Raw genomic sequence first — 12,187 nt, 5'->3', positions numbered from 1 at the left:
TAGTAACTTGTCCAAAATTATACAGGTAGTGAGAGACAGAGTCAAGATTTGAACTCTTGATGACGCAGGTTTCTGAAAGGGAATGAACAAAACAAAATATAATCATCTCTGGATTTTCATAGTCGTGGCATTCCTGGAAAATTTACTATATTTTAAACCTGCTTAAAAATAAACACGCTTTAGGTTTTTATGTAACAGATGGAGTTTGGTTGGCCAGTCGGAGGATTACATGTAGGTTTTTCACCTGCATTCTCACCCAGTGACATTTTAGTCCAGGTTGGCTGGGAGACAGTTCTTCCGAATGTGGAATTGCCTCTCACAGGACATGGTCTCCAGTGGAAGGCACGTGCTTAGCCTCCCAGGTCCTCACCCCTCAGTGCCAGCTTTGCCCATGCCACCCCAATGACCACTGATCCCAAGGGTCTTCGCCCATTTCAGAAAGCTCCCTGCCGGGGTCCTGATCTTTGGGGAACCATTGTCTTTGATTGAGCTGCCTTCTGATTGCATCTGAAAGCACTTGGGGGGGGGGTCTCTTCCCCAAACCAGCACTTTGGGCCCTGACACCCTTCATCCTCCTCCTCCCCTGCCTGCTTTACTTTGTGAACTAAATCTGTGAGGTCGTTAGTTTCGGTGGGAAAAGAAGGAGAGAGTCGTAAAACCCCCTGGCTGAAGGCCAGGCACTGTGCTAGGTACTTAGGAAAGTAGATACCTTATAGACAGACAGAGTAGGTGCTTTGCTTACACAATAAATGCTCAACCACCATCTCCCCTCTTCCTATCTTCCCTCTATCCCTCCTATTCTTCCTCTATTGCCGTTCAATCCCCCTCCATCACCCCTCCATCCCTCCTACCATCCCCCCTGCCATCCCCCCGCCATCGCCCCTCTACCCACCTCCCTTTCCCCTTTATCCCCCCTCCATCACACCTCTATTCTCCCTCTGCCCCCTCCATTGCCCTTCCATCCCCTTCTATCCCCCTTCATCCCCCCTTTATTCCCCTTCCATCCCCCTGCCATCCTCCCTGCCATCTCCCCTCTACCCCTCCTTTTTCCCTCCATCTCCTCCATCTCCCTCTATCTCCCCTCCATCCCCCTTCCATCCCCTTCTATCCCCTCTTCATTCCCCCTGCATTCCCCATAATCCCCCTGCCATCCCCCCTCCATCACCCCTTCATCCCCCCTCCATCCCCCTTCCATCCCCTTCTATCCCCTCTTCATTCCCCCTGCATTCCCCATAATCCCCCTGCCATCCCCGCTCCACCCACCCTCTATCCCCCCTCCACCCACCCTCCATCCCCCCTCCATTCCCCTTCTACCCCTCTCCATTGCCCTTCCATCCCCCTTCATCACCCTCCATCCCCCTCCATTCCCCTCTACCCCCTCCATTGCCCTTCCATCCCCCTTCCATCCCCCTTCTATTCCCCCTTCATCCCCCCTCCATTCCCCCTCTACCCCTCTCCATTGCCCTTCCATCCTCCTTCCATCCCCCTTCTATTCCCCCTTCATTACCCCTCCATTCCCCCTCTCCATTGCCCTTCCATCCTTCCATCCCCCTTCCATCTCCCCTCCACCACCCCCTGTCCATCCCCCCTCCATCCCCCCTCCATTTCCCTCCTCTTACAGATACCTGGGGCTCCTTACTGTGTTCCAGGCACTGGCTTAAGTGCTTCACACACACAAACTTAATTAAATCTCGCCACATTCCTAGGAGGCAGGGACACTCTTTATCCTTATTTTACAACTGAAGAAAGCAAGACTCAGGGAAGGGACATAACCTGTCCAGGGCTGCACAGCTGGGAAGTAGCAGGGCTGGGCTTCAACCTGGGGTGTCTGACACTATTGCCTTTCCTGTCTCAACACCGCCACCGTCCCATTTGACAGGGGAGGAAATGGATGTGTCTTGAAGGAAAGGATTGTCCCGTGGTGTCTAGTGGTGGGTCGGTGAGTGGTTATTTCCGGGGCTCAAGAGCTCCCTGGCGGGGTGGAGGTCTGGCCACAGGGCTGGTGTGTGTCTTACAGGCCAACACCAACACGGACCTAAGGCTGACCGCTGCCAACGGAGCCCTGCTGCGGCACCGGGTGCTGTTGGGGGTGACGGACACAGTGGAAGGCTGCCAGAGCGTGATTCAGGTACAGTGTCTCCGAGTACCGCTTCCTGAGGGCTCACTGTGGGGCCAGGCTGATGGGGAGTGGCGGTCCCGGGTCCTCCACCACATCCGGCACAGCATCTCCCAGAGTCTGCTAATAAGGCGCTGTGGGAGCCCTGCTCTTCCTCCCTGCCCAGTGTTCCTTCCTGCAGGCTCTGCTCTGGGTGGTAACCAGCAGCGTAGACCCTCACGGGGCAGGGCTGGAAGGGAAGCTCAGAGACTGTCCAAGCCTAACTCCTTGTTCAGCGTTCATTCAGCAAACAGATGGGGCCTCCTCTGTGCCAAGCACTGAGGGGCCCATGCAAGGCCCATGCAAAGCCCCGGGAGAGGCAGGTCAGATCCTGAAGTCATCGTCGGCTTGGCTCAGTTGTCTTCTTTTTCTTTTTGCGAGAGACAGAGACAGGAAGGGAGAGAGATGAGAAGCATCAACTCGTAGTTGCAGCACTTTAGTTGTTCACTGACTGCTTCTATATAAGAAGCAGTGCTTTGACTGGGGGCTCCAGCCGAGCCAGTGACACCTTGCTCAAGCCAGTGACCTTGGGCTTCAAGCCAGTGTGACCTTTGGGCGCAAGCCAGTGACCGTGGAATCATGTTGATTATCCCACGCTCAAGCTGGCGACCCTGCGCTCAAGCTGTTGTTGGCTCTGTGGTTTTCTTTGCCCCAAGGACAGTGGGGACATCTTAAGTGACTAGTATGAGGTCACACAGTGGATGTGGGACACAGCTGGGCTAGATGAGCCCCAGGTTCCCTGCTCCTGGCTGGACTTCACAGGTGGGATTGCTAAATCTCAGCACTTCGTCTGCCTTCTCAGTCACTCCCCTGCATCACCTGTTCCTCCTGCCATCATTTACTGAGGGCCCACTGTGCCAGGCACTTTCTCAGGTACTGGGGCTGCCACGGAGAACAGACACGTGCGGATCCCTGTGTTTATGGGGCCTGGCACACCTGTGATGGTGTACAGTGTTAGAGGATCTTGACTGACACCAGGGGGTGAACTTGATGATGTCATAAGATGTCTGGCAGTTCAGGTGTGACGTAGAGACTGAGAGTTCCTTGAGTTTGGGGGTGCTCTCAGGCCCATTTGTCTCTGTAGCCTCTTTATGGATGGTATCAAGGTGACTTGGCAGGTGTTAGTTGAGGGCAGGGGTGGGTGGATACTTCGTGAATGAATACATTTTTTTAAAATAATTAGGATTTTCCCATTTCAGAGTGGTGTCTTGGGGTGAGGTGATACACTATCTTGGATTTTCTTTAAAATCCCTGGGTGGGGTGGGCTTGATGGGCTGGGGCCGAGGTGTCTGGGGTGAGTGATGGGCGGGATAAGATGAAACAGAGTAGCCGTGAAGTGGCAACTGTTGAACAGTGACCACCGGTAGCTGGAGGTTACTGACATCGTTGGCTCTACTTTTCTATACGTGTTTGGAAAATTTCAAAATAAAAAGTAAAAAAAGAAATTTAAAAAGTTGTTCCCTTGGGGGATGTGATCAGAGCAGGGCACCTGAAGCATGGCTCCCCTGTTTACAACACATCCAACAGGAACTTGGGTTTACTACTCACAGGTGGCCGAGCACTGTGACCTTCCTGTGACACGATGCCCTATACATGGAGAGAAGACAGAAGTTCCCTCGGGGCTGAGACAGTGGGAGGGGCTGGTTGGCAGGAGGGACCTGACCTTGGGTCTCATGGGTCAGCCCCGGGCAGGAGGGAGGTCTGGGAGCCCGAGGAGGCGTCAGTGGTTGGCGGTATGAGACGTGGGACACCAGCTTCTCGCAGAACCTGGGGGATGTGTGACAGGCGTGGACCTGACAAGATGCTGTAACTTGTGGACACGGAGGATTTCGGCCTGGCTAGTTTAATCCGGCTTTCTGGGGACTGTTGAGGTTTGGAGGAAGGGACGGAAATGGTGAGGTGAGGACGTCCTCCCTTTTTCCCCTCGCCCCAGAACACCCAACTTGATTGCCTCTGACCTGGCCGTGGGCTGCGGGGGTGACAGCTCTGATGGGTTTTACTCATTCGCATGTTGGGTTCCAGGCAGAAGGGCATCTGGCCCCTGGGGGTGAGGGGAATGGCCCTGGATGGGTACATACGGGATGGTTTGGATCTATCAGGTGCTTAGTGGCTTGTGGGAGATGGGGCTGTAGCCGTTTTTAACAGGTCTGCACGCAGAGCATTTTTCTGTCAGCGGTGCAAAGGAGGCTTCCTCGTGCACGGGGAACTCGGGGAGAGAGCAGAGTGGCATATTCCCACTCGAGACCGGAACAAATCCAGTGGTCCTCACTCACGGGGTGGGCCTCTGGCAAGGAGGCAGGAGGTAGGCCGTCTCAGGACTGGTGAGTTCACGGTCAGGCTGGCTTTGAGCCTTAGGGGCCATAACTTCTCTCCCCAGCTCTGGTTTGTCTACTTTGACCTGGAGAACTGCATGCAGTTTTTATCTGAACATGTTCGAGAAATGAAGACTAGTCAAGAGGTAAGAAGCCCTAAGTGAAAAACAAAATACACCAGGAGACCAAATTGTATAGATTGCATGACCTCCATGTTGGGAAGTGTCTAAGGAGAAGTTACTTAGAAGGAAGAACACGTATGTCAAATTGGTAGGTGTTTTGTCTAGGGAATTAATCTTTTTAATCAAATTTTAACCAATCTCCTCCTTTTTAACTAGTGGCATTTCCCCTGTTTATTTATTGATAATATAATATTATTTATTTGTAATATAAGAATAAAGATCCTGGCAGAGGAAAGTGTAATATATTTAGAAGACTCTCGCTTGTTCAGAATGCCTTCTTACCGTTTACGGGGATCAGGGAACTCTTGTCTGATTCCACAGATGAAGAAGCTGAGGGTCCGAGAAGCCTTGCTGCCACCCTTACGAGGTCGCGGAGGACGCCCAGTTTGGGGCCCCGCCCTCCTGTCTCCGAGGCCTGGGCTCCTCCTCTGGGATCAGCCTTCTCCTAGTCGGTCTTGAAGCCGGGACTGTGATTTAGTCCTGGTCCTGGCCCGTTAGCTTCTGTAAGGCTTTGGGCAGGGCTTGTGAGCTTCAGTGCGCTCCTGTGCGAGGTACAGGTCAAGAGGTTCACACAGGTCAAGAGATTCACGCAGGTCAAGAGGTTCACACAGGTCAAGAGATTCACACAGGTCACGAGATTCATGCCCCAGGCTGCTTGGGGAGCACCTGAGAGCATGGAAGGGAAGTGCTTGAGAAGCTATGAAGGACCATACTTTTTGGGGGAGTTCCCTCAACTCTCAGTGCCACCTTCTCCCAGGGTCAGTGTCTGAGTCTCGAAGGCCCACCTGTCCGCCCTGGGTCTGCGGCTCCGGCAGCGACTTGGCCTCCCACATGCCCCCCATCTTAGGGCACCACCCGAGCTCCCTCTCTGTTTCCTTTCAGTCCTTGCTGAGAAGCAGATTGAGCCAGCTCTGTGTTGTCATGGAGACTGGGGTGAGCCCCACGCCGTCAGCTGCGGGGCCAGAGGAGCTGCTGGAGGAAGCTCCTCTCCTGCCCAGCAGGGCCCATCCCACAGAGAGGCCACTCATGCAGACTGCGCTCCACCAGCTTGTTCCGGAGGCGGAGCCGGAGGTGAGGGGCACCTGGGTGGTCACGGCCACCTTCTCTTCTGGGGTATTTGCATAGAGTGCATGGGGACCTCAAGTTGTCAATTCCCCGGTGACGTGGCTTTACTGAGAAGGTAGAGACCATACAGATCTTCTAGCCTACTTGTTTTCAGTATTTTTCATGCTTCAGCACTTTATTTAATTAATTTATTTATATCTCAGAACTTTAAAAATTAGTTAATAGGAGTCATTTGCTACTCATTGTCCCCCCCCCCCCCCCCAACATCTTGATATTCTTTTTGGTTGTTCCAGTGGATATAGAGTTGTGTGTTGATGGATCATAGATTGCCTACCGAACCATGAACATGTTGATGACTATTTGGGTTCTTTCTTTCTTTCTTTCTTTCTTTCTTTCTTTCTTTCTTTCTTTCTTTCTTTCTTTCTTTCTCTCTCTCTCTCTCTCTCTCTCTCTCTCTCTCTCTCTCTCTCTATCTATCACATGCAGGAGAGAGAGAGACAGAGAGGAAGGGAGAAAGATGAGAAGCATCAACTTGTGTGGCACCTTAGTTGTTCATTGATTGCTTTCTCATATGTGTCTTGACCGGAGGAATCCAGGCAAGCCAGTGACCCCTTGCTCAAGCCAGTGACCTTGGGTTCAAGCCATGGACCTTGGGCTTCAAGTCAGCGACCTTTGGGCTCAAGCCAACGACAATAGGATCATGTCTATGATCCCACGCTCAAGCCAGTGACCCCATTCTCAAGCTGTACGAGCCCATACTCAAGCTGTGACGTTGGGGTTTCAAACCTGGGACCTCAGCATCCTAGGTCGATGCTCTATCCATTGTGCCACTACTGGTCAAGCTGTTAGGGTCATTTTAAAATCTTTTTATCAATCTATCTACTTGAACTGCAGTTATTTATTTATTTATTTATTTTTAAATTTAGTGAGAGGAGGAGAGGCAGAGACAGACTCCTACATGCACCTCGACCGGGATCCGTCCAGCAAGCCCACTAGAGGTCGATGCTCTGCTCACCTGTGGCCCTTGCTCTGTTGCAACTGGAGCCATTTTTTTAGCGTCTGATATGGAGGCCATGGAGCCATCCTCAGTGCCCGTGGCTAACTCACTCCACTTGAGCCATGGCTGCAGGAGGGGAGAAAGAGGAGGAGAAGGAGGAGGAAGAGGAGGAGGAGGAGAGAGAGAGAGACAGAGAGAGAAAGAGCAGTGAGAGGAGGAGGGGCGGGTAAGCAGATGGGTCTTCTCCTGTGTGCCCTGACCGGGAATTGAACCTGGGGCATCCACACTCTGGGTTGATGCTCTATCACTGAGCCAACCAGCCAGGGCCAGTTATTTAAATCTTATATTCATCTCTGTTTCCTTGAATCCCTGTTCCTCTAGCCACAGAGTTGTGTTGGACCTGCTAAGCTATGTGTTGGGTTTGATCCAGTACTGGTAGACCAGACATCTGATAATGTGTTTGCAGCTTTGCCCCCTCTTCTCACTGTGAGGACAGGCCCACTGGGGACATGCAGTGAGGGTGACCTCAGGCATGGTGTGCGCAGGAGAGCACTTGCACTTTGTTTTAAGCCAACAGATTGAGGGATTAAAGGTCCAAACCAGTCCAGACTTTCCCTTTTGCACTGGAGGGGAGTGGGGGGGACTGCAAATAGAACTATTACAAGAGAAATGATAAATATATTAATCTCTTTATTTGAATTCCCTTGACTATTTTTTTTTTTTAAAGAGCACAAAAGATCGATAAGGTCATATACTTTATTGTGGCATGTGTGTCTGGCTTTCTGAAAATAGCCTATTAAATATGATGAGTCTTTAAAATTATATTTTCTAATTCATTCAAATCAATAGTAATACAATTTCCTGCCACCTCAGTGTGTGTGCACATGTTTTTAAAGTTGCTCGCTTTATAACTTAGCGAGGAAAAGATATAATCAATGCCCAAGTCTCAGCATGGGCCAGACCATTGTATTTTAGTAGGAAGCCTGTGCTTGTGAAAGATAAAGAAATAGTTATAATGACCTCTTGCATTTTAACAGCTTTTAAAAAAATCATACATAAAAAAAAAATCATACATAAAATTCTTTAGCATACTTTCTGAGGTATGGATTATTTTTTCTTCTTTGATGGATAAAATAGCTTCTAAGAAGTCAACTGACTTGCCCAAGGTCACAGAGCAAGGAAGAATGTGGCAAAGCCAAGGGTAGAATTAGCCCTACTGAGTCTAGTTAGGCCAAGTTTCTGTCCACAGTTTTTTGCGTGGTAGGTTATTGATTTTAGAGTAAATGGGCAAGAAGACCAATCTGAGTAAGTCATGGGCTAGTTGAAGTTTTCAGTATTTTCTAGCATGAAGGCTAACTATTTTCTAGCACATAGGAAACAGATGCTCCAGCACTAGGTGGGAGTTTCTACTTTTTTGAAGAATGATCATGGTAATACTTATCATTTATTGAGCACTAGGTACTAGGCTTTCTCTCCATTACTGTAGTGTCTTTAACCTTCACCCCAGCCCAACCAGGTAGATGCTATGATTTTCTCTCTTTTACTGATGAGAAAGTGGGCTCAGCAAGATGAAGTGACTTGCTCAGGGTCCGTCACAGGGGGACTGAGCTGAAATTTCCATTTGGCTTTTTGATTTGAAAGCCTGTTGTTAATCACTGACCCTATCAATGTAAAGCGCCTGCTGCAGCCCACACCCGACTGTATTACGTTCAGACTGGACGCAAGTACGTATTAGGAAAGACCTTTCGTGCTGCCTGTCGGGAAGCGCTTTCTTAGAATTCCAACGGCCAGACCAGTGATGAGCTATTTACAGACCATTGTAAATAACTCATAACGATAATCTTCGTAAATATTCATAAGAATATGTATAAATGCAATTTTTAAAGTTCTTTTTAAAATTCCTTTTGACTGTTAAATTTTTCTCATTGCAGTAAAATACATAAAATGCAGAATTTACCACCTTAACCATTTTTAAGTGGCCTTATGTACACTCACCTTGTTGTGCACCATCACCACCATCATCTCCAGAACACTTCCCTCTTCCCAAACTGCAGCTCCATCCCCATTACACTACTCCCCAGCCCCTCCCACAGCCCCTGGAAGCCACTGGTTTTTCTGTCTCTGAATTTACTGCTCTCGGTGCCTCATATAAGTGGAATCATGCTATGTCTGTCTTCTTGAGATAAATCCAGTTTTTATAAGCAAACCCTTAATCTGGTAGGAGCACTGTCTAAAGCAATCCAGCAGGTATCGGGTATAAATGGAAGAGCCATGCCATCATAGGGGTATTCCATTCCTGCCCGCCCCCACTCACTAGCGATTTGCTTTGAATGCATTTCCATGACCTCATGCATTTTCAGGCCCACTGACATTGGAACCTGGAAACAGTGTGTGTGTGTGTATGTGTGTGTGTGTATGTGCGTGCGCACACACACGCAATTGGCTGGGATAAATCAATGCTGAATTCTCTAGCACTTTGAGGCTCCATAGCAGATGGTCACTTCTCCTGTGTGCCTTGACTGGGAATCGAACCTGGGACTTCCACATGCTGGGCCAACACTCTACTGCTGAGCTAGCTGGTTAGGGCCATGGCTCCATAGTTTTTTTGTGCATCTTACTGTCGCCCATCAGCAGTTAGGTTACCCACCTGGGACATGAGGAACCTGAGGCTGCAGGATCCCACAGCGTCAGTTGCAGAGCTGGGGTTCCAGACAAGACCAGGCATCTTCTAGGAGCCCCAGACAGAGGCCTGGCCAGGTTCTTCCCAGTGAGCGTCCCTGCTGGGGACCGCTGGGCTTCCCCTGAGCGTTAGCTGCGTCTCTGTGGCCCTCACTCTGCTTCCCTGCCTCTTCCAGGAGATGGCCCAGCAGCTGCTGGCAGTGTTTGGCGGCTACTACATCCGGCTCCTGGTGACCTCCCAGCTCCCCCAGGCAGTGGGGACACGACATACAGACTCTCCAAGGGTTCCATGCCCCTGCCAACTCATAGAAGGCCACATCCTGGGCACGGGGTGCTGCCCGTTTCTGGCCAGGTGACCTAAGGCCGAATGTACTCCACCTTCTCCAAGAACCAAAGGTGAGAAGTCAGGGAGGCCTCAGGAGCCCAAGGGGGCTGATGGCGAGCTCTAGGTGAGTGGAGAAGCATCTGGGGGCACTCTGAAGGGTGTCAGTCGTGTCAGCAATGGAGTGTCGTGCTCACTCGAGGACCCTGTGCAAAAATGGCTGTTGACGTCCCATGATGACTCGGGCCTTTTCAGAAGCGATGGTTGCTGAGCCGGTCCTAGCTACAAGCTACTCTCCGTGCGGCTTAGAACTGTGGGCCTGGATGGACGGGCGTCTCTGCCATCCCTTTCACTGTTTGGACAGCCCAGCCAATGTGCAGACGACCAGGCTGGGCCACACGTGTCCAGAGTTTGGTCTCAGATGATGCTCCCATCTGCAAGCCCTCATGTCGGACGGGGAAACGGGCCCTGGGAGGACGCTGCTCTGTGTGGCATTGCCTTGGGCCTCTAAGATTACAGGACGACTTCTTCCCAGTCTGGAAAAAAGAAGCAAATTCTCAGAATGTTCTCCTTTTCTCCGCTTTCTCCTCCTGTACTGAAGGAAAAAACTGGTTCCTGAGCTAGTACCGCAGACTTCCCGGAGACAGAGCGAGAAAATACACGGTGCATCCCTGTTAATGGGACTGTTTGGAGAAGCCCTGTTTTGTCTGACTCGAGGACTTATTTTGATCAAAGGCATGTGTGCTTATAGTTGTGGTTTTCTGTGTCAGATGTGGAGCAACAGTCCTGTTTCTTGACACTGTCACCGTCCCAGAATGAAGCATCATCTGTCACTCGTGGAGTTCCAGGAAGAGCTCAGAGGCCTCCTGGTTCTCTGCTCCTGAATAAGTTTGACGACCCATTATTGCATAGGCCCAAACCCAGAAGCTCTAGCCTGGCATTGAAGGACTCCTCACTCCCCAGGGTCTGGCCTTCATCTGCAATGTGGCTTCATCTCCCACAAAATACAAAGTTCACAAGTTGAAACCCTTTATTGGACTGATGTACCTATTCCTTTCTACCTGTTGGGCTCCTGTACATGCTTCAAAGCCCAACTTGACTAGGCCCACCTTTAGGAAGCTCTCCGACACAGCCAGTCCTGCTACTGTCCTCCTCTTTTTCAGTTCTAGATGTAGCTGCTGCCTTTATTGATGTTTTATTTTCTATTTTTCTCTGCACATGCCTGTTTTTCTAGCTAGACTATAAGCTCCTCAGGCAAAAAAACACACCATATCTTTTGTATGATGAAGTTGGCACAGACCTGGGTTCTGGTTCTGAACTGCCACTTCTAGCTGTGTAACTTTTGGCTGGTCCTCAGTTTACCCATCTATGTAAAGGGTAGATTGGTTGACTTTTAAAATGGCCCTTCCAAAGCCAAAGTTCTGGGAATTTCCAGTTTTTCTCCGCTCTCTTATAGCCCCTGGCCTGTCTTTTCTTCTTTAATGTACAGGTACAAAGTTTCTGTAGTCCCACATGGCTGAGGTATCCCAGACCTGATGTCCCCTTTGGCAGAACACTGGCCTGGCGAGCAGGGGACCTGGATTCTCACCCCAGATCTGCTTCCCAGCAGCGTGACCTTGCTAGATCACTTAACCTCTCTGAGTGTGAATCCACTCCTTGATAAGTGGATCTGGTGACGATGAGATGTAATAATGTGGGTGACTTGCCGTAGAAAAGATGAGTCTGACTCTCCGTTTCTCTGAGCCAGAGAAGAGAAACGATGTGTCGACCAGCCCTTGGAAATGGCTGTTTTAGGCATTTCTCTTCAGCCGATTCTTAGGCAGCTTTGCTCAATGAGAATTACTGCTGAAGGTTGTTACCGTCATCGTCACTGGCCGCAGAGGAAGTGTGGTTGGTGAATGTGATCAGCAGTTCTCGTCCAACCTTAAAGGCCTGGTACGTATAATAACAGAGTAAAAATGTGTGTTAAGTGACAAAAGGGCAGACTCCCATTTTAGGGCCTCAGGAGCCCTTTGTGTGTTGTTTCCTGCCTTTCCTCCCTTGAGTTTCTGACAGCCTCACCTGCAGGGTGGGGCGCCCAGCTGTGCCCACGAGGTGCATGCTTCAGCTTTCTCGTTAAGAAAATTCTGTCATCTCTGTCTTGCGGTGAAGACCACATTCCACAAATGAACATGCGCCCTACGTTTGAAGGCTCCGTGTTCGTGACAGCTGTGGGGATGGTGAAGGGGGTGCCGTGTCCCAAAGTGCGTCTGGATTCCAGAGTCACATTGACTCAAATCCAAGTTCTGCCTCTTAGGAGCGGTGTCCCTCTCACCCTTAGGTCTCCCTCCTCCTGTGTGGAATGGGGCCAGGAGTCCTTGCCCAGCAGGGTACTGGGAAGATCAAATGGCATCAGAAGTGTAAAGCGCTTGCAGCTTGGAGTTGTAAACCCGAGTAAGAGCTCAATAAATTATAGCTGTTTTTCTTAAACCTCTA

General features: G+C 50.3%; 1 protein-coding gene and 1 non-coding gene across 4 annotated transcripts in view; both read left to right on the top strand.

Moving 5' to 3' along the window:
• Window positions 1-12,187, top strand: part of TMEM268 (transmembrane protein 268) — a 28,600-nt gene extending 16,413 nt beyond the window's left edge. For all 3 annotated transcript variants that reach the window (XM_066367342.1, XM_066367343.1, XM_066367341.1), the window contains 4 exons: window positions 2,018-2,128; window positions 4,533-4,613; window positions 5,532-5,720; window positions 9,567-12,187. In XM_066367342.1, the coding sequence (XP_066223439.1) occupies window positions 2,018-2,128; window positions 4,533-4,613; window positions 5,532-5,720; window positions 9,567-9,746 (561 nt within the window). In that variant the 3' untranslated portion in view covers window positions 9,747-12,187. The remainder of the gene's footprint in view (window positions 1-2,017; window positions 2,129-4,532; window positions 4,614-5,531; window positions 5,721-9,566) is intronic.
• On the top strand, window positions 3,622-3,750 carry LOC136396181 (small nucleolar RNA SNORA11). Its single transcript, XR_010749583.1, has one exon. It is a non-coding gene; the product is annotated as a small nucleolar RNA SNORA11 (small nucleolar RNA).

Source organism: Saccopteryx leptura, chromosome 2 (assembly GCF_036850995.1).
Source record: "Saccopteryx leptura isolate mSacLep1 chromosome 2, mSacLep1_pri_phased_curated, whole genome shotgun sequence".
NCBI lineage: Eukaryota > Metazoa > Chordata > Mammalia > Chiroptera > Emballonuridae > Saccopteryx > Saccopteryx leptura.
Note: the sequence above shows the minus strand (reverse complement) of the source record. Positions and strands in the feature narration are given on the sequence as shown.